This window comes from Carya illinoinensis, chromosome 11 (genome assembly GCF_018687715.1).
Source record: "Carya illinoinensis cultivar Pawnee chromosome 11, C.illinoinensisPawnee_v1, whole genome shotgun sequence".
NCBI lineage: Eukaryota > Viridiplantae > Streptophyta > Magnoliopsida > Fagales > Juglandaceae > Carya > Carya illinoinensis.
Window position 1 is genome coordinate 31,193,804 of NC_056762.1, and position 25,468 is coordinate 31,219,271.

At 36.5% G+C, this 25,468-nt stretch overlaps 1 protein-coding gene across 5 annotated transcripts; it reads left to right on the top strand.

Moving 5' to 3' along the window:
• On the top strand, nucleotides 1-25,468 carry LOC122280678 (glycerol-3-phosphate acyltransferase ATS12, chloroplastic-like). Of its 5 annotated transcripts, none has more exons than XR_006230000.1 (13): nucleotides 2-506; nucleotides 5,254-5,351; nucleotides 6,639-6,725; nucleotides 6,839-6,936; nucleotides 12,478-12,535; nucleotides 13,340-13,441; nucleotides 13,528-13,589; nucleotides 13,692-13,802; nucleotides 20,084-20,162; nucleotides 20,419-20,538; nucleotides 20,615-20,728; nucleotides 21,252-21,348; nucleotides 24,127-24,262. XR_006230000.1 is itself a non-coding variant. In XM_043091656.1 (13 exons), exons 1-12 carry the CDS (start codon nucleotides 188-190, stop codon nucleotides 24,262-24,264), a joined length of 1,389 nt encoding a protein of 462 aa, XP_042947590.1. In that variant the 5' UTR covers nucleotides 2-187; the 3' UTR covers nucleotides 24,265-24,278; nucleotides 25,020-25,468. The 5 variants fall into 5 exon arrangements, 4 of the variants coding, with proteins under 4 accessions (XP_042947592.1, XP_042947590.1, XP_042947589.1 ...); XM_043091656.1 differs by lacking the exon at nucleotides 21,252-21,348 and adding an exon at nucleotides 25,020-25,468 and having other exon boundaries at nucleotides 24,124-24,278; XM_043091655.1 differs by lacking the exon at nucleotides 21,252-21,348 and adding an exon at nucleotides 25,035-25,468 and having other exon boundaries at nucleotides 24,124-24,278.

Consider the following 25,468-nt stretch of genomic DNA (forward strand, 5'->3'; position numbering starts at 1 on the left):
CCGCCAATCCCAGACTTCTCTCTCTTCTCTATTCACACACTCATTGTCCCTCTGAGGCTCTGACTCTCTAGCTAGCCTCAGCCCACCTTAAGAAACGAAAGCGTACGGGCAAGGCAAATTTCTCTGCTCTCCGCTTTGGAAAATCAACAGAAAAAATTCCTCATAAATAATAAAGAAGATTCTGAATATGTTTATCCCCTCTGCTACGCCATCCTCCACATTTTCCATCTCCACAGCCACCGCACATAGGGTTTCTTTATCCTTCTCTTCTTCTTGTTCTTCTTATCTTGCTGCTTCCAGTCTTTGCTCGCTCTCTGTTCGATTCGGTGTGCGGATGCCGGTTTTTCCGTGTCTTTCTCCCAGTTTGAATGTGAGAGCCATGGCGGAGATAGTTCGGGACAAGGAGTCTACTGACAAGAATGTCGCCCATGAGGCCTCCTCGCCTGAAGAAAGTAGGAACGAACCGAGCCTCTCCCGCACCTTTCTCCATGCCAGCTCCGAAGAAGGTTCGGTTTCGGGACGGTTTCCTTCTTTGTTCCGACGTTTGTGTTTTCACTTTTTCCAGTGGTTTCTGAGAGATCTTGGTGGGGGCGAATGAGAGAATCATGCTTTGCATATCGAATCTTGCGCTGCATTCACTGTTTGCTAGTTTCTTTGCTAAAAAGATTTGGAGGAGATAACATGGAAAGTCCTATTCTGAAAATTAAATCTTCCGATGCTGAAGCATTAACTTTGCAGTAGTATGGAAACTTGGGTTAGCCGAGCCAAGCTGTTCTTTTTTCTTTTTCAATTCCAAATTTCGGTTCCCCTAGATTGTAAAAGAAGATAATCTCAAGTGAGCGTAGTTGTTGCATTTATTTTTGGCGTAATAGCAGACGTTTTGAAACTCAGATCTTTTTCTTTTTAATCCTTCTTCCTCCCCCCACTCTCGCCATTAAAGTTCACATGATATCGCATCTTGGCTTGCATGCTAAAGATAGTGAGTTTCTTTATAATTGATTGCCATATTGTCTTGTCCCATTTTTTCCCCATATAATTCGCTACCAAGTTTAATCAACAGAATTTCAGATATTTTTCTTGATTATGAGCATTTTTGTTTCTGTTTTTTCTTATGAGCTCACTTGAAATTTATTTAGTTGCTTCTTTATTATTACATATTTTTTGAATCTTTGATAAGTCTCTCTCAATCTTCACAGTTGCGTTGTATATATGTCAAGAACGTTGCTAGAATTAAATGTCTTCTATGCTCAAATCTTTGCATGAGAGTAAAATCTGCTGAATTATTGCTCTTCTTCCCTTCCTTAACTAGGATTTCATCTATGTGTACTTGGGTTGCGCCTGTAGTGCTTTTTAATAAAATCATCTTTACTTGCATAAAATAAAATCTTTGGATAGGTCACATGCTCACTTATTTTTCTCGACTGATATATTGCGAGGAAAGGGGAAGGAATGGAGTTATTTGGAACATTGCTAGGGTGTGTTTTATAATTGTCACGAATTTTAGAATCGTAATTTAGTAATTCCCACTTTTTGTATAAGTATAAATATGATTTTTTTGATAAGTTTCTCTAAGGTTGGTAATAAGTAATAAGATGGTGAATCTGTTGACCACTTATTTCTCATTGCGGGGTGGCTAGGACTTTTTGGATGAGATTTTTGGTAGGATGGGTATTGCTTGGGTGATGCCTAAGCTAGTGGTGGATCTCTTTGCTTGTTGGCAAGGTTTTAAGGGGAAGCATCGCATTGTTGCTATTTGGAGGATGATCCCGTTATGTTCAATGTGATCTTTATGGTTGGAGAGAAATGGGCAGTGCTTTGAAGATGGAGAACGTTCGATGGGAGAACTTGGAGAGTTTGTTTTTCTTTGGTACTTTGTGTATTTGGGTGAAGGCTCTTGTTTTGAATGGAGACAATCTTCATGATTTTCTTTTAGCTTATTCTAGCTCCTAGCTTGTATTTAGGTGTTTTCTCTGGTATACTTGTTGTATATTTGGGCTATGCCTATTTACTTGTCAATAAAATTTTCTTATTACTTATAAAAAAAGGTAATGTATGTTTCCCTTTTTTATAAGTATAAACGTGATTATGATTATGATAATAATTTATGCTCAAATCAATATTAGGGTCTTCATTTCATTTTCACCCCAAGATCAATTAATTCTATACTTCTCCATGGGGAGTTTCCTAATAACGAGGGACATTATTTGAGTCGTGAATCTGTAGTTTCAAAAGAGTAGAGTTTTTTTTGCATCGTTGGTTTTCACGCCCATTTGGATTTTATTTAGGGCCTATTTGGGGTTGCGTTAGGAGTCTTAAAACAGTTCTTAAATAGCTTAAAAACACTTTAATGATAGAATTAGGTTGTTTGGTTGATTTATATTAAAGTACTTTTTAATATAAAAAAAGCTAAAAAGTACGTTTCAAGCCTCAAACGTACTTTTCCGAATTTTTGCGGGATGCTGTTACACTTTTAAAAAAATGTTAGCGGGCAAAAATACCCATATAACTTTCATATAATTACAACTTTGCCCTTCTCTTATCTTATTGAGTGACAGTCTCATTTTATCAGTATTTTTACTTTAATTTGAATTTCAAATTTTGAATTTTAAAATTTTTATCATTTTCAATATCTGACACATTAGCACATATGGTTATGTAAATAAAATTATAAGTATAGATAGCATTTTCCATCTTTAAAAATTCAAAGACCTTTTATTTCATTTCTACTTCAAAAAGCAGTTTTTAAATTTGTTTCCAAACAAATGTAATATGTTTCCAAACAAATGTAATATGTTTGGAAGTGCTTTAGACATATGGTTACCAAACTTTAAATAACGTTTTAATAATAGTGCTTATTACTTTAAACTCTACAATTATAAGCCTTAAGATAAAAGTTATATTACCCACCGCAATCTCAAACATGTACTTAACTTTATAAAGAATGAAAGAGTTGTCAATCTGTTGATTGTCTGAAGCTGTCAGGGTAAGAGGACTTCTAGTGAGTCATGGGTTCTGGAATCCTGTTTGGATTTTACTTGTTGGGAACACATGTGATAGAGTGAGGGAGATGAAGCTTGAAGTTATATTTTGTGCAAGGAAATTTTCCTGAGGGTTTTGGGATGAAATTGCACTTGTGAGAATATTATGCAGGGTCTCAAAGGGGGAGGAATTCTACACGTGGTTTTTTTAGGGATGGAATTGCTATATTTAAGCTTTAATAAATTGAACATTTTTCTGTATTCCTTCCATGCTATTTTTTATTGTCATCATGAGCCTAGATTGTTGGATGATTGAAGATTCTGTAATATTGTTAGTTGAATTTTGAGTACGAGGAATCTAGTAATGTTACCGGAAAGTTGGTGATGAGCAACTTGCTAGTGTGAGGCCACCTATTTCATTCAACATTCCGGGGCAGGAGTCATGGGAGTGCAGAACTTAACATATCCAAGCATTGACAGCTTGATTCATAACTAACAAAAATTAGTTAGGACAATTAGAGCTAGTTAAATAGACCTGACATTACTTGTTTGGGCATATATCTGTCACATTAATATTATCAAGAAAAAAGAGTATATCTGTCACCTTGGTGTAATGCCTAACGTTTTTTGATCAATTCCTTGGTGCAACGCCTAATAAAGTTGATCAATACCTTGGTGCAAGCCCTGAAGGAGAACGCCTACTTTTGCTTTTCAAAACTAATTAAAGTCCCTATTGTCTTTGCCCTGTTTGGGTGCTTCCCCAAGGATGATTCAGATTTCAATAACCAATAGCTACTTGTAGAATGTTTTATAACCAAGGGTATTTTAGCCTTTTGCCAATTTTATGAAGCGGCTTAGTCATTTTGGGCAATGTTTGAAAGCAGCTCAAGGAAGTTGGTTGCTTCTCAGAGCAGCTGCAACTGCTTCAAAGAAGATGCAACTTTTAAAATGCGAAAGCCCTACCAAACAAGTCCTTGCTCTTTTTTCTTCTCTTTCGTTGTCTGACTTGAGCTTACAGGGAAAATTCATTAGAGTTTTCTAAATTAACTTGTAAAAGTGAGAACTGTTGAAGAAAGAGTAGAAAAAGTAGAATGAAGAGGATGTGATTTAGTAATAATGCTGGGAATGGTTCAAGAACCCAGCTGTTTTCAGGGTTTTGGCTCATAATTGCTAGCCAGGTCTCACCCTACATTTTTGAATGGAGTTGAGATATGTACAGTTAGATATGGAGAATCAGTAGAAATTAAATACTTTCTACTGATTTTATCCCTTGGAAATATATTTGGAGATGCAAAGTGCCATTAAAGGTCCGTTTTTTCGGGTGGTTAGCTTCTCATGGGAAAATCCTTACTATTGATAAGCTGAGAAAGCACGGTATTGTTGTAATGGATTGTTACTTTATGTGCAAAAGGTCTGTAGAATCAGCAGATCATCTCCTTCTTCATTGTGAAGTGTCGAGGGCTTTGTGGGATGAGGTCTTTGCCAAGCTTGGCATTGCTTGGGTGATGCCTAAGATTGTGGTAAATCTTTTGGCCTGTTGGAAAGGAGTTCAAAGAAATCATCAAATAGTGGCTGTTTGGAAGATGGTTCCTCTTTGTCTCATGTGTTGTATTTGGAATGAGAGGAATGGTTGCTGTTTTGACAAAGAGAATGCTCGGTGGATGGGGTTAGGGCTTTCTTTTTTCACTCTTTGTTGCTTTGGGATTCTGTTTTTGTAATGGATGGGTTTAGTCCCAATGAATTTCATGCTGTTTTTCAGTTTTAGCTTGTAATTAGGTGTTTTCTCGTGTATACTTCTTGTGTACTTGGACTATGCCTAATTATGTGGTTTCAATAAATTTCTTACTTATAAAAAAACAAAAGAACCCCTAGGGTTGGCTCAAGTGGTAAGAGCATTGATCTTGGTGATATACTCCCTCCAAGTCTAAGGTTCGAACCCTGGGTGCAAATGATTTCGTGGGGCCATCGGACTTGGGGAATTTCCCCTTGAATTACCCAAAGTGCACTTGTGGGAAACTCCTTGCCGGGCATGTGCATCCTTGACATTAGTTGGGACTTTGTTCAAAACACCCAGTGCCAATGAAAATAATATTTTACTTGCAAAATAGAATGCTGGTTATAATTGCTTTGGATGTTTGAAGTGGATACCTGAGGTTCTTGTTTTTAATTTCTAAATTTGCTGGTCTCTTCATCATTACATTCTTTTAATAATATTTTTATTAAACCTTGTCTTCTTTTCATTTTCATGTGCCTGATGTTGAATATTTTTCCATAGAGTTGCTGGCGGGAATCAGGAAGGAAAGAGAAGCAGGAAAACTGCCTCCAGATATTGCTTTAGGGATGGAAGTATTGTACCACAATTATAAAACTGCGGTAACTAAATATGCATACGCTCAAGTTTTACTGCATATATTCTTTTAGTTGAGAGCCATTGTTTTTTTTCTTTAAGTACAATGCATAGGTATATATGTGGACAATTTTGCAGTTGTACTTAGAATCTGCTGGTGAGATACTGTGGTATATATCTAAAGCAAGCATCTATAACAAGTTCAGGACTTTAAAGAAACTGAAAACAAAGTCTCCTTAATTCTAAAAAAGTCAGATAGTATAACTTAACAAAACAACTGGACCCAATGCATACATCATCACACTTCCCAGTGGCGGAACCAGCCATTTCTCTTTGTTGGGGGGGGGGGGGGGGGGGAGCAAATTTTCTAATGTGTGACACATTGAGATTCAAAAATCATAAAAACATAACTATATATAAAATTAGATATCGATAATTTGCAATATGCACGTAGAAAGAAAATTCTAAAAATACAATGTTGTAATATATGTTTCATATTTTTGATGATGATGCTTCAAGAAATAATATTTATCCATTATTCTTTTTGTAATGAAATATTTGGAATTTATTTGCTTCATAGAAACTATCATTGATCTTTTAAAATGTCGTCTTTCATTCTAGTACATAAACTAGTTTATTAAGTTTAACGTAAACTCTAGATATTTTTGTGCCATATTAAACATATAATACTATAATTGAAACCTTAAATAAATTTTTTCTTGCTCAATAAAATTGAGAGGATAAAACCTCTTAACTATTTTCCATATAGATTACTAACCTTAAATGATTTTTCGTGTTTTCACTTTGGATTTCATATTAAGAAACCTAATATTATATAATAAAAAACTTTGAGATCTATATTAATAAGTTTATTATTTCTCCTAAACTTAGTTTTGATTCAATTTTGGTGAGGCCACACTCTTGAAAATAAATAATATATATAAATTATACAAAATTCTTGGACTATAGGAAAAAAAATTGCAGAGACATTTCTAAGTATATTGGAATTTTATAAAATTTTGCAGAGCATATAGGAATTATAAAAAAATTAATGCAAACAAAAAACCATTAATATTATAAAATTATTTTTTTTCAAAAAATGGAAAAAAAAAAGGGTGGCCACCTGGCCACCTCCTTGCTCTTTCTCAAATTGCACCTCCTCCCTGTTCAAGTGTAAGGTGAAGACGTGAGTTCAAGCCTCACTGGATCTATAACTTAGCAACTAAAGTATTAATAATAAGACACATAGTAATATGCGTACTCATTTTAGCGTTTTTGATGAAATGTTTGTCCCTTATCAATTTTTTTTTTAGGTTTTTGAAAGTGGAAATCCAAGGGCTGATGAGGTAGTGTTGTCAAATATGACTGTTGCACTGGATCGCATGTTCTCTGATGTTGAGGTATTTTTTAACTCTATCATTATATTTATATATCTCTAAAGTATGTTCATCTACAGTATGCATATATTGGATATGAGTTATGAGCTTTTAAGGATTTTTGTAAAATATGTCAGGAACCTTTTGATTTCTCACCATATCACAAAGCACTGAGAGAACCTTTTGACTACTACCTGTTCGGTCAAAACTACATTCGTCCTTTAGTTGATTTCAGGTGAGATGACAGCATCCATGTACTTCCATCTTCTTCTATTTGTATTGACTGATATTGTGCCTGAAAATTAATGACCTGGCTTGCTTTACATATTTCCACATGTTTGGGTGTATAATCTGTCATTTCTCTAATTAATGTGCATGCCTTTCCTGATGAATATGTATTGTTGATGAAGTTGATGCAGTCTTTAAAATCTTATACATCATGTTAGTCATTGGATTAATATTTGGGTGTACTGAAGACCTTAACTCAGTTTTGTTATTTGATGAGTTATCATGATTCACATAGTATGAGTAGGCTTTCCAAGTAATTAGTCATGCATTTGATTACCTCCTCTTTAATCTTCTGTGGGTCTATTAAATAATATGGTAGTTAAATAAATAATGGATATTAAATAATGATAGTTGTGGGGGTGGGTGGTTCTCTCCCTATATTTTGGCAGGATGTGTGGTGTGAGGATTAGACATTTAATGTAGCCTTTTCAGAGTTATTTAATATTGCTTGTTTAAAGGATTCTTTGGTGGCCTATCACTTACGGCTTTGTCATGACTCTCATCAATGGCACGTAAATCTTATCCATCAGGTGGATTTTCTTCACTTCATCTTTTAATATGTCGTATTCCATCAGGTGAAGAGGAGGTGGGGAAGACAAGATTTGTTGGGCCCTTTCTAGAAATGGTGTTTAAAATCAAATCTTTCTGTAGTGTCCTTTTTCTCCCCTTATTAGTACTCCTTTCTCGTAGAAGTGTATTTGATAGAATGAGGCTCCCTTTAAAGAGGCATCTTTTGCATGGACGACTGCTCTATGGAAGATGCTCACTTGATACTTTAGGAAACGACATCTCACGGTGGTTAGTTGGTGTTGCATGTGCAACAAAAGTGGGGGAATTTTTTTACCCCACCATGACATAACTCATAAGTCATGTCTTGATGAGTGGTGGATCTATTTGCTTGTTGAATAAAAGGGTGACATTTTCAAAGGTGATTTTGTCTTAATGCAGTGTATTTGGCGAGAAAGAAATGATTGAAGTTTTATTGACTTGGCTTTGTAATGCCATGCTGTTAATAATTTTGATGGAAGATGTAAAGAGTGACTTAAATGCAAAAAATTGTAAACCCAAGGAGCTAATTGCTAAAATTAGAAACTTAGAGAGTTTCACAAATCTGTGAAAACTCAAGCACTGATTTTGCAATTAACCCTTTTTTGGCCAGTTGGGTTACCCTTGGTATTGCGAGTTGATCCGACATGATCTGATTATTAATTAGGTTAGATTCAGGTCAACCGTAATTGACCCTAGCTTGATTATGCAGAGTCATAATCCTATAATTGGATGTTGTGTTCATGTTGGGCTCACGGTCATGCCAAAAGTTTCCAACCCTCTTGAGAATATGAAGTGAAGAAAATTTGTATGATGATTCTTTTATAATGGAAGTTTTGTTTTTGTTTGTTACAGAAGTCGAGGTTATCTTTTAATGATCAAGATTGTTTTGGAATAAAGATGTTTGGATTGAGTGTAGAAAGTTTTAAGAAAAATTTTGAGAATTTGTAAGGATTGATGATTATGTACTGAATCTATTTCTATCGCAGTTTCATGCTTTCTAGTGTGTAGTAGGTATTTCCTTTGTATACTTCCTGTGTACTTGGGCTGTGCCTATGCTTGGTAATAAAATTCTTATTAACTATCAAAAAAAATTTGAGAAACTTTTGGTTCCCAAACATTACTTTTTTTTTTTTTGATAATTAATAAGAATTTTATTATCACGAATAGGCACAACCCAAGTACACTTGAAGTATACAAAGGAAATACCTACTAAACTCTAGAAAACAGGAAAACTAAAACAGAAACAGATCCATTACATTCTTATAATTCCTTACAAAGATCTTAGCCCACAAAAGTACAAAAGAAAAAGTTTCGAAGATCTTCAAAAGAGCGCTCCTTGTCTTCAAAACATCTCCCATTTCTGTTCTAGCCATAGACACCACATTAAACACAAATGAATCATTCTCCACCTGGCAGCAACATCTTTCCTTACCGCACACCATACCAACATGCAAGAAGCTCCACTACTTCCTTAGGCATCACCCAAAATAAATCTGTTTGGCCAATAACCTCATACCGCAAAGAGTTTGCCACCTCATGATGTAAAAACAGATGATTTACAGATTCTCCATTCTTCTTGCACATTACACACCAATTGGCTATACAAGCCATGTTTTCTAAGATTATCCGTAGTCAATACTTTCCCTAGAACAACTGCAACCACCCAACTGAAGAATGCCAACTTAGTAGGTACCTTCAACTGTCCCAAACATGACTTTAGTTTCGAGTCCATTAGGTATACTCATAATCGCACGTGCCTAGACCAAAAATAAAAATCGTGACGCAGCAATACTCAAGATTACTATTTCTGATTTGGGCACCGCTTGTAAATAATTTAATGAGAATCTCAGAAAAGTTCAAATTTTATCACATTTTTCCTTAATAGGAAACAATTATCTTTTTTCATCAACTTAATTAACTATACTCAAAAGATGGGGTGTCACAGTGTTATAGAATAAAATTCTATCCATAAACCACCTAACGAAGCTGGGGTTCTAACCTGTGACCACTTGACTAGGTTGAACATGAACTCATCTTCAATTCCTCACAAGAAACTTGTATAAAGTTTCTCAAGACACAAAGCTACACCAACAGGGAGGGGAAGAGAGACAAGAAATAAGTTGGAAGACTATTTACTTGGAATAAATCTCATATTAACTTTTTTTTGATAAGTAAACAGTAGTATTAATAATAATAGGCATAGCCCGAGTACACAAGATGGTATACAAGAGGTAAGACCTATCTAGGTAGCTACAGTAGTCACTAGAAACTCATGTACATTTAGGCCATTAAAATCTATAGCTAGCGACCACAGAAATAAAGTGCTGAAAAAAAAGATACAAAGCTCCTCCGTTGTCCTCTCCTTGTCTTCAAAAGTTCGTTCATTTCGCTCTTGCCAAATGCACCACATAATGCAGATAGGTACCATCTTCCACACAGCTTTGATATGTAGATCTCCCCCCGGCATCGCCCAACTGGCTAGTAATTCAACTACTGACTTCGGCATCACCCAGTTTAACCCTACACGACGGAATACTTCACACCACATGGCTCTAGCTGTCTCACAATGTAGCAGGAGATGATTCACTGACTCACCAGCTCTCTTACACATACAACACCAATCAGTAATGATTACCCGCCGCTTCCGCAGATTATCGGTAGTCAGAATCTTACCCAGGGCTGCTGTCCAAATGAAGAACAGTGATTTGGGCGGTGCTCTATTCCTCCACAATCTTCTCCATGGAAACGGAGCATTCGGTATAGCTGTAAGGGCCTTATAATAAGAGCGAACCGAGAAAATACCCTTTCTCGTATATTTCCACCACAGCTTATCTTCATGCAATCCATTCGACTTCATAGAGTACACTAGGTTGAAAAAATCTGTAAAACTGTTTACTTCCCAATCATGTGCTGCTCTATAAAAAGTGACGTTCCAGTGAACATGGTCCCCTGAGCGAACCAAAAGGTCCGCGACTGAAGCTTCTTGGTCACAAGCCACTTGATATACACAAGGAAAAGCGTCCTTCAATGCCTCCTCCCCACACCAAATGTCCCTCCAAAAACTTACACGTGTGCCTTCCCCCACCAAAAGTTTAGTATGGTTGGCAAACAGATTCCATCCCCTTCTTATTCGCTTCCAAATCCCCACTCCATACGATCCATTCCCCTCTCTAGTACACCATCCCCCCCATAGGCTGCCATATTTACTGTGAACTACTACTTTCCATAAAGCTTCCGGCTCCATATTATATCTCCAAAACCATTTTCCTAGAAGAGCCCGATTGAATTTTCTCAAGTTCTTTATCCCCAATCCTCTTGAAGAAATTGGTCTGCAAACCGTGTCCCATTTGATTAGGTGAAACTTGAATTCATCCCCCAAACCACTCCAAAGGAAATCGCGATACAGTTTTTCAATCCTTGCCGCCACCGAAGCTGGAATTGTAAACAAAGACAGAAAATAAGTGGGTAAGTTAGAAAGAGTACTCTTTATCAAGGTCACCCGGCCTCCTTTCGACAAGTACAGTCTCTTCCATCCAGCCAATCTTCTCTCTATTTTCTCAATAACTGTATCCCATATAGCTATGGCTCGTGAAGCCGCCCCCAACGGTAAACCCAAATATGTCATAGGAAGAGTGGCTACCTTACACCCCAACGTGTTAGCCAACTGTCGAGATCTACTCACATTCCCAACTGGTACTAACTCTGATTTATCAAAATTTACTCTCAAACCTGATGCTGCTTCAAAGCATAACAACAACGCTTTCAGAGTTCTAAGTTGTTCTTGATCAGCCTCACAGAAAATTAAAGTATCATCAGCAAAAAGTAAATGAGAGATTGAGATAATGCCCCTATTCAGATCACCCACAGAAAAACCAGCCAACAAACCATTGTTAACTAGAGCCATTAACATCCTACTCAGGGCTTCCATGATGATAACAAAGAGGAGTGGGGATAGTGGATCCCCTTGTCTTAGACCTCTCGAGCTGTTAAAAAAACCTTCTGGACTGCCATTAATCAAAATTGAGAATCTTGCTGTTGCAATGCACCATCTAATCCACCTACACCATTTTTCCCCAAATCCACACCTCCTCAATAGATAGATAAGAAAGTCCCAATTTACATGATCATATGCCTTTTCCATGTCTAATTTACAAATAATCCCTGCCGTCCCAATCTCATATTAACTATAACAAAACAATAAGTTGGAAGACTAGAGAGGGTACTTTTAATAAAAGTAAACCTCTCACCTTTGGATAAGTATTGCTGCTTCCACCCAGCGAAGCGATGTTCCATCTTTTCCAAGACCCATCCTAGATGGATTTCACCTTAAAGGGAGCCCCCAACTAATTAGGCGCCAGTCTAGCTTTCTCATCTACTTATAGGAGTAACTATTGGAATTTGCATGGGTGTCACATAGATCCAAGTTCACACTAATGAATTCTGTCAGAAATAGTGAATCTGTCTATAGATAGTGTCCTCTGATAAATAGTGAATTGTCTACTTCATCTTAAAGGGTGCCCCCAACTGAGTATCCTACAGTCCAGCATTCTCATCTACTTATCGGAGTGATTATTGTAGTTTGCATGGGTGTCACATAAATCCAAGTTCCCCCTAATGGATTCAGTCGGAAATAGTGAATCTGTCTATTGATGGTGTCCTCTGATAAAGAGTGAATCGTCTACTTCATTACAGAAATGTTCTTGATGGCTTCTTATCTTTTATGGTTGCAGACGAAGTTCAGTGTTTTCTTTCCAATTGAACTAATATGTTTTTGTCCTTTTCCTAATGATTGAATATTACTATAGTAGTTAGCATGTATTTTAGTTCTGAAACTAGTGGCTACCGTTTGGATCTATACATATTGAAAGAAATTCATTAGGCCACAATATCTCACTTCCCTCTTGTTACCTTATCACTGAACCTATAATCTTCAATGCAGAAATTCGTATGTTGGCAACATTTCCCTGTTCTATGAAATGGAAGAAAAGCTTCAGCAGGTGTCTATTTTCAGTATTTTTATTTGTTTTCATTTACAGGGTTGTTCAGTGATGCTGCTAATTCCTGAAGTCTGTTCAATTATCTCTTCCTCACAGACTTAAAAAAAAAAATGTAATTAAATCCTCGTTTTTTGTGCGTATACAACTCTACAAAGTGCTCTGCTGAAACTTGTGTGTCTGTTTATTTGTTTGTATAGGGGCTGTATAGGCTAGAAAGTTGACGTGTAATGCTAAAGGGTTGTAGTCAGGTATAATGAAGGTAGGATAAGCAAATGATTGGAAAACATGGAAGAAAATTTATATGTAGCAAATTCTTTCTTTTATCATATAGCTTATGTGAGGTAGAAAGGTTTTAAACAAGTTACTTCCATAATGAACTGGCATGAACTTTTCATGGCCTGGTTTTGTTTGGTTCTACTAAGTCATGAGTTGGTTGTGTTCTGCAATTTAGAACAATTCTTGGTTAGTTTGGACTTGGTAAGGCTAAACCTGTCTGAAGCAACTGATTTGATTTGTATGGGTGAACTTTCATAATTATAAACCTATTGCATTGTGCTTCCTTTATTATTCTCGGCTAAGAAATTACGGCTGGAAGTTTGCATGACAGAGAAGCCTATGGGCGTTTTTACCATCCAATCTCACTCAACTAATACCCAAAAGTAACTGGGATAGCTTGCATGTCGTATGTGCTTCTTATGGTTTTGAAGCATTGTTTACTCTTACCAATCTATGATCTTCACATACTTCTTGATGTTTAATTGACTATTTTGGGTGAAAATACTTACCTTATGCAATTGATTATAGGGTCATAATATTGTCTTGATGTCAAACCACCAAACTGAAGCAGACCCAGCTGTCATTGCATTGTTACTTGAAGCAACAAACCCAAGTATTGCTGAGCGCATGGTGAAACTTGTTTTAACCCTTTCAATCATAGAGCATTGCGCATTTGAAAATGTTGACATTACAAACTTGTGCTTGATGTGCTGCAGACCTATGTAGCAGGTGATAGAGTTTTGATAGATCCTCTTTGCAAGCCCTTCAGCATGGGAAGGTGATTTTGAAATTTGTGATACTTCATATTGTAATTATGCTCTTATATGCCCATTCAAAGTCCAATGAATATGATAATATTATCCTCTGTGCATTTTGTTAGGAATCTTATCTGTGTATACTCGAAAAAGCACATGAATGATGTCCCTGAATTTGTTGAGATGAAAAGAAAAGCAAACACGCGAAGTTTGAAGGAAATGGCTTTGCTTTTAAGGTACCTTTACTTCTGTCAGTCCGATCAAAGTCTTGGCCATAAAATATCCATGGCAAGGGGATTAAATACCATTGGAAGTCATATCTTGTTTCTCATTATCATGGTTTTTTTCTAGGCATGCATCTTTTTATTCATTCATTTGATTCTTCAGAGGGTGGGCTGTTAGATCTTATGCCTTTTTTCTTGGTCTTTTTCTATTTGCATATCTGTTGTCTGTCTTTCCTCGAATTTGTTTAAGAATTGTGGAGAATTTATTATAGTGGTCTCGATTGAATAGTCTTCTGTAGAACTTTATTTGCAGAGTCCCTGTTTGGATGTCTGACAAAAGTCAAGTATGGAAAAATGTGTCAGTTTGTCAAGTTTGCCTAACACTTCTTGTTTGGATTGATGTGGTGTTCAGAATGGTTTGGTGATGCCTCTGGAGAGTACACAATAACACTTGCAAGCACTTGGCAGATCTTTCATTGGATCAGGGTTAGGGCTGTAAATGAACCAGTCTATTCGATATCCTGATCGGTAATCACTCGGTTAAACTGAAATCGAATTCAACACGTGAAAAAAAAAAACTCGTTCGTAAAAACAGATACCTACTCGATTTGTAAATGACACATACCCGATAAAACTCGACTCGACTCAGCTAAGGCTTGTTTAGGCTCGAGTCGACTCGTTAGCTCGACTCGATTAAAACTTATTCATATATTGATAAATATATACATACACCTATATATACATGTATGTATGTATGTATTAGCTAATAATATAAGCATACCACTTTTATAATTAAATATATAATATGTAATCTAATTACTTATGTTTATATAGTGAATATGCTTTATATGTATATTTTATAATTTGTATAATAATTAGTCGATAAAATTTAATAATTTCGTATACTAGTATGTGAGAACCATATATGAAATAGATATATGCTATCATATTAAGTGTATGTATTAATAATATATGTAGGCGTATAATATATTGTTATGTTGGATAAATATCAACTAGTTAGGTATTAATTATTTTTAAATTTTTTTAACTTTTATAATTCAATAGAGGTTCTACTTGTTAGTTGTATAAATTTAATATTAGTTCTTTTATTTATTTTATTTTATTTATTAATTATTAAATCTTATTAAAAAAAAACAATTTAAACTCAAGCTCGAGCTCGGCTCGACTCGAACTCATTTGTGAGACGAGTTCGAGCTCGAGTTGAGAGTTTAGCTTATCGAGTCGAGTTCGAACAAAGAATAAAAAAAAAAATCTCGAGTTCGGGTTCGAGCATTTTGAATCGAGCTGAGCTCGACAAACCAAAAAGGGGCTCGGCTCGGCTTGATTACAGCCCTAAATTCAGGGTTCAATGAGGGGAGTTAGGGGGATGGATAAGTCCTTAGACCTGGTCATACATAAATAGAAATCACCCTTGGAAAAGCGTGGATAATTAGCCAAAGCAGTAGGTGCTATAATAAAATTGATAGCAATAAAGTGCAACTATGCCTCATCTGGGTTGGTTGCTGCTTGGAATAATTTTTTTTTGATAATTAAATCAGAATTTTATTATCACGAATAGGCATAGCCCAAGTACACATGAAGTATACAAAGGAAATACCTACTACACTCTAGAAAACAGGAAAACTAAAACAGAAACAGATTCAGTACTTTCTCATCATTCCTTACAAAGATCTTAGCCCACAAACTCAAAGTATAAAAAAAAAAGTTTCGAAGATCTTCAAAAGACACTGTCTTCAAAACATCTCCCATTTCTTTCCAGCCATAGACACCACATTAAACACAAAGGAATCATTCTCCACCTGGCAACAACATCTTTCCTCACCTCACAACCATACCAACATGCAAGAAGCTCCACTACTTCATTAGGCATCACCCAAAATAAACCTGTACGACCAATAACCTCATACCACAAAGAGTTTGCCACCTCACAATGTAAAAACAGATGATTTACAGATTCTCCATCCTTCTTGCACATGACACACCAATCGGCTATACACAAGCCACGTTTTCTAAGATTATCCATAGTCAATACTTTCCCTAGAGCAACCACCCAGATGAAGAACGCCATCTTAGTAGGTACCTTCACCCTCCAAATGCTTTTCCATGGAAATACACAGCCAGAATGACAATTAAGCACCTTATAATAAGAACTGACTGAAAACCTGAAATTTCCAGCGTAGTCCTACAATAGCCTATCCTCTCTTCCCTGTATCACTTTTGAATTATAAATCCTTCCCAAAAAATCTGAAACAACATTAACTTCCTAGTCATTTGGATTTCTAATAAAGTCAACAACTCAACATTCCATAAAATATTATTATCCGTACATTGAAGATAATCTGCCACAGCAACATTTTGATCCCTTGTCTGCCTGTAGAGAGATGGAAAATCTAATTTAAGAGCTGATTCCCCACACCGAATGTCATGCCAAAAGAGAATCCTCTTCCCTTCCCCCACCTTAAATTTAATATGTTTAGAAAACTCCCCCCAACCTTTCCTAATAAACTTCCATAAACTCACCCCATACGCTCCTCTAACTTCTTTAGAACGCCAATTCCCCCATCCACTCCCCATATTTAACAGCAGAGAAATGCTTACCAGCTGTCCGGCTGTAAATCCCACAAAACAGCCCATTCAACTCAAGCCACGTAAGAAAAAACACTGTAAGAGAAATACACTCCACCATAGAGAATCAAGGTCATATGTGTTACTAGCCCCTTTCTCATTTGCACTGCCCTCTGCCCTTCTCTTCCTCACTGCTCTCTGTGCACCGCCCTCGGTCCGATGCCAACGCAGCTCAGAAAGTGCCCCTCTGGTCGAATTCCTTTCATTCTTTCGAAAAACCCATGACAAATGAAAAGAGAGAGAGAAAACCTTCAGAAATTCCCTCGAACCTGTAATCCTTTCCCACCGAAATCCCTTACCCACTTCACAGGTCCATGAACGACGACAGAGAAGCAGCAACCCATCTGAGAAACTAATCAAATACTAATAAGAGCGACCCAGAAACATATAAACCAAACCAAAAAAGCAAGAAACCAATGCTTATGGCCCGTCATAATTGGTTGAGGAAAGTAATTTAATAGACAATTTCTGGAAATCTGAATAATGCAAAACGCCTCATAGTCGTCGCCCACCAAGCCATTGCCCACCACAGCAGGTTGTCTCCGTCTTTTCTATGCACTCGACGTCGCCCACCAAGCTGTCACCCACCACCGTTCCCATCGCCCACTTGATGGTTTGATTTTCACCACTTTGTAATTGTTATAGTATGCTTGTAATCTGGGCAATCGAAAGCATAGGCAAACAAAATTGAAAGCTTTTGCAAAAAAATCGAACTCGGCGTCGCTGTTTCACTTCAATTTCTTGCCATGTGTATGATGGCATTTGAACAAGAGCTCTACTTGGATGGGCAAATGAAGCCAGCAAAAAAGATAGGTCTGTAAGAAAAGTGATAGCCAAGCAAAAAAGGTTTTATGATGTTTGCTGGTTTAGGATAAATGTGGTGGAAGTCATACGTGTAACTATGTGATTGGCAGGCTGTTATTTGGCCAAAATCAGCCGGACCGGTCCTAAGGAATTCTCTTAACAGCAACAACATTCTTCCATAAAGCATCTCTCTCTTCATGATATCTCCAAAGCCATTTTCCAAGGAGTGCTTTATTAAACAACCTCAAATTTCTAACCCCCATACCTCCACAAAAACTGGTTGACAAATTTTGTTCCAACTAACCAATGAAACTTCTTTTTCTTTCCTTTTCCTCCCCATAAGAAATTACGATAAATATTCTTTATTCTCCTAGCAACCCCAGCCGGCAAAGGGAACAGTGAAAGAAAATATGTGGGAAGATTAAACAATGTAATCTTTATCAAAGTAATTCTTTCCCCTTTAGACAGATCTATCTTTTTCCATCCAGCCAACCTTTTTCCTGATCTTCTCAATCACCCCATCCCATATCAAAACAGATTTGTGAGGAGCACCCAATGGAAGACCAAGATACTTCAGTGGCAGTGAAGCAATCTTACACTCCAAAATATTAGCGAAATCTGAAATATTGCCCACAGCACCCACAGGAACAATTTCAGACTTGTTTAAGTCGATCCTTAGTTTGAGACAGCTTCAAAACATAACAACAATGCTCTCAAAGATCGAATAGGTTCTTGGTTGGGCTCACTGAAAATCAATGTGTCATCGGCAAAAAGAAGATGAGATAATTTGATGCTATTCCTTTCCTCATTTCCCACCTCAAAACCCGACAAGTGCCTTCCTTCAACTGCCGCTTCCAACATTCTACTCAAAACATCTATGACAAGACAAAAAGAAAAGGAGATAGCAGTTCTCCTTGTCTCAAACCACATTAACTATTAAAGAACCCAGCTGGAGTGCCATTCACCAAAATAGAAAATGTTGACATCGACATGCAGTGTTTGATTCACATGCACCATTTCTACCCAAGACCATATCTCCCAAGCAAATACAAGAGAAAATCTCAACTAACATGGTCATATGCTTTTTCCATGTCCAATTTAATCAAAATACCAGATTCATTAGAATTAATTCTGCTGTCCACATATTTGTTAGCAACTAAAACCGAGTCGAGAATTTGCCTCCCTCTTACAAAGGCATTTTGCGATTTTGAAATAATGTTTCCCAACACCACAGTCATACAATTAGCTAACACCTTAGAGATTATCTTATAAACCCCATTCACCAAACTTATAGGCCGAAAATCCCGCATCCTCACAGCCCCTACCTTTTTGGGAGTAAGTGCTATAAAAGTAGCATTTAAACTTTTTTCAAATTTCATAAATGTATGAAATTCAAGAAAAAATTTCATAATATCATCCCGCACTATATCGGAGCAAGATTGAAAGAAAGCCATTGAAACACCATCTGGACCCGGGGCCTTATCCCTTGCCATTCCTCTAACCACATCAAGAACTTCATCCTCATCAAAGATTCAAAAGCTCTCTCCGACCAATCTGCACTTGCTTTATCAATGGAGTCAAAAAACAGTCCATCAAGCTTTGGCCTCCAAGCATATTCTTCACTGAACAGCTTCTCATAAAACTTGACAATGTGATCCTTAAAGACCTCTTGATCTGAAATGATGTTATCACCATCATGAAGAACCTCAATAGCATTATTTCTTCATTGGAAATTCGCCATACGGTGAAAACATTTCGTGCACTTGTCACCTTCTTTCAGCCAAAGAACCCGGGATTTTTGTCTCCAAGAAATTTCCTCAAAAAAAAGAAAAAAAAAAAGAAAAAAGAAGAAGAGAGATTTAAATTCCCTTGGTGCTTTTGGGGTGTTGCTCTTGTAGACTTCCTGGCTCTAGGAAGGTGCCCCTCTTTGCCTTTTTTGCTACATTTTATTAATTGTCCACACTTACAGGTGCACACAAGACATACACACACATGCACACAAATACACACACACTCCAAATTATATGAGTAAGCTCTGGACTTGTGGAACGGACACAAGAAATACTCTTGCACCTATACATGCATGCAAGACATGCACACACAAACTCATTGTGGATTACCATTTTTCGCGAAATCTAAATGTTCTTTTTGCTTCTTTATCCCAGCTCACACTGATCATTAAACTTGGATTTTAGGTTCTAACATCCGTAGAAGTTGGTGGGTGATTGTCATGTATACTTTATGTGTACTTGGGCTATGCCCTTCCTTTTCTTATGAACAAGGGGTTGTTTGGAAGATGGGATGGTTTCATTTCATCCAATCACATTTGATCTCATTTTCTTCCCAAACATTACTCAAACACAAACACTTTTCAATTTCAAAACTTCAACCTTTTCATCTAATCATTAACTAATCATTACAACTTTCTCAAATTTCCAAACAAAACACAAAAACTAATTCAACTTTTTCAAATTCCAAAACAAAAATAATATTAAAAAATGATATTTTAACAAGATTTTAACTTTATTATATTTTTATTCAACTTTTTCTCTCTCATTTCTCAAAACCCATAAATATCATAACTCAAACCATTTCACTACTATTCACAGATTTTGCATCTTATCTTATTCCCCAAGCATCCCCTAAGATTCTTGATTACCCATAAAAAAAAAAAAAGGTTGGTAGGTGATTGTAGTTGGTTGATTGCCTAAGATATGAATGTATTCATGCTTGTTTAAAGATTGAAAACGTATCTGCATCTCTATATTTGGCTGTATTATTTCCCTAAAGCTCTAAAATATCTCCATTTTTTTCTTCTATCACTTGGCTCTTCTCTAATACAGGGGTGGATCACAAATTATATGGATTGCACCAAGTGGTGGGAGGGACCGACCATATCCTCAAACACAAGAATGGTACCCAGTAAGTTTCTTCCACTTCCTATATGTTGTGAGGAAAAAATGCCTTGCAATAATACAAAAGGAAGGCAAACGTGCTTCTTACATCAGGTGATTAGCTAGGGAAAAAGTTCATCCGGTATGACATTATTTATCTGACAAAAAATGTTCATTATTTCTTTAAAAAATGTTCATTATTTTAATAAAAAGCTTTCGTATGACATCTTATGTCTACTTTCACGATGCCATTAAGTTCTTTCATACTGATATAAGGGGGTCAGGCACCCTTTGATGCTTCTTCAGTGGACAATATGAGAAGGCTTGCAGAACATTCTGGTACTCCAGGGCATATATACCCACTGGCAATATTGTGTCATGACATAATGCCTCCGCCACCCCACGTATGTCCTTGTCTTTAACTTGGCATTTTATATTTTTCCTTATTTTCCACTCTTGTGACCAATACATTCTTCCCAGGTAGAAAAAGAGATTGGGGAGGAAAGAGTCATCTCGTTTCATGGAGTTGGTGTATCAGTGGCACCGGGCATCAACTTCTCTGAAATTTCTGCTGCCTGTGAAAATCCTGAAGAGGTTGGTTCCACATAGAATGGTGGTCTTCAATTGCCTGGTTAATAATATAGTTCCTGAAATACCCACAAAAAATATAGTTCCTGTAATATATTTTTCTACCGATTTTTTGATTCTATGATTGCTCTTATCGGATTTCCCCTTTTGCTGAACTATGATTTATAGAACTGTTAAACAGTGCCAATTAATTTTCAATGTTTACTTATCGTTTATAACCAAGCCAGTAGTTATCCAATGACCATTATAAAGATGAAATAACCAATCTTGTTCAGTTCTGATCCTGAGCTTCTGCTTGGATAAATGAAATTGGGGTGTAGCCTTAAAAGAAAATGACTAAAAAATTGTGCATATTCAATAGTTATACAGTGACCATTATAAAGATGAAATAATCAATCTTGTTCAGCTCTGATCCAAGCCGAGCTTCTGCTTAGATAAATGAAATTGGGGAGTAGCCTTCAAAGAAAATGACTGCAAAATAGCGCATATCATCATACTGCTTATTATTAATCAATCATTCTAAATGCAGAAGTCCGTACTCTAAACAAGATTTTATCAGAAGTCTACCTCAGTTGTTTTTGATGGAGTGATTCATGAAATGCCTGGAAACTTGATTAGTGATAGAGGTAGTGTTCATGGGTTTTCTGCTTAAATTAATTTTAAATTTTGACTGATGAAGTGCAGGAACTTAGAAAATTTTTGTGCAATTATATGCCATAAAGATTTAGCTTAACTACTAAAGTTATTCACTTAGTTGTTATGTTTGAGAGCATTGTTGTTATGTTTTGAAGCTGTCTCGGGTCTCAGGATTAACCTTAACAAGTCTGAAATTGTTCCAGTGGCTGTAGGTAATATTTCTGTTTTGGCTAATATCTTGGAGTGTAAGATTGCTTCACTGCCTCTTGGGGGCTCCTCTGTTTTGATTTGGGATGGGGTTATTGAGAAGATTGAGAGAAGGTTGGTTGGATGGAAAAAGTTATATTTGTCTAAAGGGGGAAGAATTACTTTGATAAAGAGTACGTTGTCGTATTTTCTTTCACTTTTCCCTCTGTCGGCTGTGCTAGTTGAATTGAGAAAATTTATCATAATTTCTTATGGGGAGGAATTGGAGAGGAAAATAAGTTTCATTTGGTTAGTTGGAATAAGGTGTGTCAACTGGTTTCTTGTGGAGGATTGGGGGGTGAGAAATTTGAGGTTGTTTAATAAAGCACTCCTTGGAAATGGCTTTGGAGATTTCATGAAGAGAGAAATGCTTTTTGGAAGAATGTTGTTGCTGTGGCTGGGGGGATTGGTGTTCTAATGAAGTTAAGAGGAGTGTATGGGGTGAGTTTATGGAAGGGCATTAGGAAAGGTTGGGGGGAGTTTTCTAAGCATATTAAATTTAAGGTGGGGGAAGGGAAGAGGATTCTCTTTTGGCATGACATTTGGTGTGGAGAATCAGCTCTTAAATCAGATTTTCCATCTCTTACAGAATTGCAAGGGATCAAAATGTTGCTGTGGCTAAATATCTTCGATGCATGGATAATAATATTCTTTGGAATGTGGACTTTATTAGAGATGTAGATGTCTGGGAAGTGATTGTTGTTTCAGATTTTCTGGGAAGAATTTATAATTCTAATGTGATGCAGGGAAGAGAGGACAGGCTTTTGCGGGATCGTGCTGGAAATTTCAGGTTTTCAGTCAGTTCTTTTTATAAGGTGCTTAATTTTCATGCTGGCTGTGTTTTTCCCTAGAAAAGCATATGGAGGGTGAAAGTACCTTCTAAGGTGGTGTTCTTTGGTTGGGTGGTTGCTCTTGGGAAAGTATTGACCACGGATAACCTTAGAAAACGTGGTTGGTGTATAGCTGATTGGTGTGTCATGTGTAAGAAGGATGGTGAATCTGTAAATCATCTTTTTTTGCATTGTGAGGTAGCAAAATCTTTGTGGAATGAGGTCCTTGGTCGGACAGGTTCATATTAGGTGATGCCTAAGGAAGTTGTGGATCTCCTTGCATGTTGGTGTGGTGTTGAGGCAAGGAAAAGTGTTGCTGCCAGATGGAGAATGATTCCTTTGTGTTTAATGTAGTGTATTTGGCTGGAAAGGAACAGAAGATGCTTTGAAGATAAAGAGCGTTCTTTTGAAGATCCTCGTTATTTTTTCTTTTCTACTTTGAGTTTGTGGGCTAGGATCTTTGTAAGGAATGATGATAATGGACTGAATCTGTTTCTGTCGTAGTTTCCTGCTTTCTAGTGTGTAGTAGGTATTTCCTTTGTATACTTCCTGTATACTTGGGCTGTGCCTATGCTTGGTAATAAAATTCTTATTAACTAAAAAAAAAAAAAAAAAAAAAAAACACTAAAGTAATTTACGTAGGGCAATGAGAAGCTGTTTTAGTTTACATTTGAAAAATGCTGTCGTTAATATGCATTAAGTGCATTTGCAATTTACATTGCCTTACCAACTTCCATCTGTTTGATAGCTTGGGCAATGGAGATCCATTTTATCTAACTAAAAAATACACCTAGGTGGTAGAATAATGCAAATTCCTGTGTGCACCAGAAAATAGAACACATCACTACTAGTCTCAGGAACGTTCATCCCTTATTTCTGCACAAGACTGCAAATAGCATGATTATAAGTATTAATATAAAAAAAATTTCACTGCAGTAATATACAACCTGTATACTTTGGGCAACACCTTATTTGATTCTTGATTAAATTATCACTTATAAGAAACACATTGACTGCACTAGTATACAGCCTGTGTATACTTTGGGCTACACCTTATTTGATCTTTGATAAAATTATCACTTTTAAATTCATATTGACACTGGTGCATAATTGACGATGCTAATGACTGCACCTTATTTACTCCTGATAAATGATATTTGTAATTGTGAAGTGCCCAAACGCCTCACAATCTATTTGAAAAAAGTGAGTAAATACTGGACCCACAGAAAAATAAAAAATAAAAAATAAAAATTAATTTTTTAATAGTGGACCCACTTTTTTACAAATTGATTACGTGGCGCTTGCGCATTTTTTAACTGTATGTAGCATTACTCTTTATCCACTCCACTTTAGACAGTCATGCCTAAGTGTGGCTCTTGTATATGTCCTTTGTGGCTTTGCCTATTATCAATAGAATTCTTATTTACTGATAAAAAAAATGTTATCCACCTCACTCAGTGTTGAACTTGTTTCTGATTCAATGCATAAGTTATTTGGTTTGTTAATATTTCAAATTATCTTAGTTCTTGTTAATATTGCAAAGATTACAAGAAATTCTAGACAAGTCATGTTCCGTCATTGCCATGTGTAGACAGTTGCTTCACCTGTTTATGTTCTTATTAGTTCCCAACATCTCCATGCACATTATTTATTGCGAGTGATTCTAACTGAGGTGGTTGTTCACTTTAGCAGGCTAAGGAGGCATACACACATGCGCTCCATAATTCTGTGACCGAGCAATATAATGTGCTAAAATCTGCTATACATGGCAAACAAGGACTGCAGGCATCTATTCCGGATGTCTCTTTGTCACAACCATGGAATTCGTGAATCTTTTCTATTAGGTATCTTTTCTGTTTTTGGATAAGCAAAAAGATTTTAGTGAAAGATAACTGCATTGCCCCAGAACATAGCTAGGATACGAGAGAAACACTTCTGTTTTAGAGTTTATGAATTGGCTTGTAAGTTTGAAAATTGCTTGAAAATTGGTTTATTTAACAATTGGTATTGTCTAGCACAAATACTTGCATGAATACGGGTAAGTTTAGCTTAACAATTGTTATCATCAAGCTAAACAGTTGCATCTATCGTCTTTAATTATATTACTTGCGAGCAATTAGTGTTCTCCCTATGAGTTTTTAATTTAGTAAATATACTTTGCATTCTGGTATTGTCGAACCCAACATGATAAGGGGATGTCAAAACTAAACAAATTTATTGGAAGTGATACCACTCTGTATACATAAAGAAGTGAGTCACATGCATGAATGCTATGGAGATAAAAGTGTGGATGACGTTGTAGTGACAAATAAACAAAACTATAAAATGGAAAAGCACTATAAGACAAAGTTTAAGCTAGTTACTTCCAATTGCTTATGTCCACAAAAAATGTAAGAGCAATGATACAGAATAGAAACTGGATTGTACACTGAGATCTATGCACCTAATACACCCTATGGTGTTCTCACACCAACTCACATTGTAGCAAAAGCTTGGTTTTCCACTTCGGTACTGAGAAGAGGTTGAGAGTAATTCTTAATTTTCCATACATTGTTGCATGCTGTGCTATAGTTCAATTAAATCAGTTTGATGTATTGCAGGCTGAGACCTTGGTGTTTCAACATAACGTTTCTGCTCAACCAAATGGCTGCTGGCCCTTCGAAACAACTATACAGTTTGAGATGAAGCCTATCACTCCATGTCCGTTGATGACTCTATGGAAATTCTGCCATCTATCGCTTGTTCTTTTTCTCTGGTGTATGTTCGAGTAGAGCTGAATTCATCAGAATCTGGAACGGTAGAATTTCAATTTTGCAGCATTAGGCAGTCGGGGGAGTGCAGTTTCAGGTATTTATTGTTGTATAGACATGTTCTACATTGTTTAGGAAAAAAACAACTCGAGACAGTTGCTATAGTTAATTATATGTACTGATACATTTTTATAATCCTCTTTGTATGAAGAGATCTGTTCACAATAAAGCCATACACCTGGAATGATTGAACAAATCAATTAGAAGACATGAGTCGAGCTGAA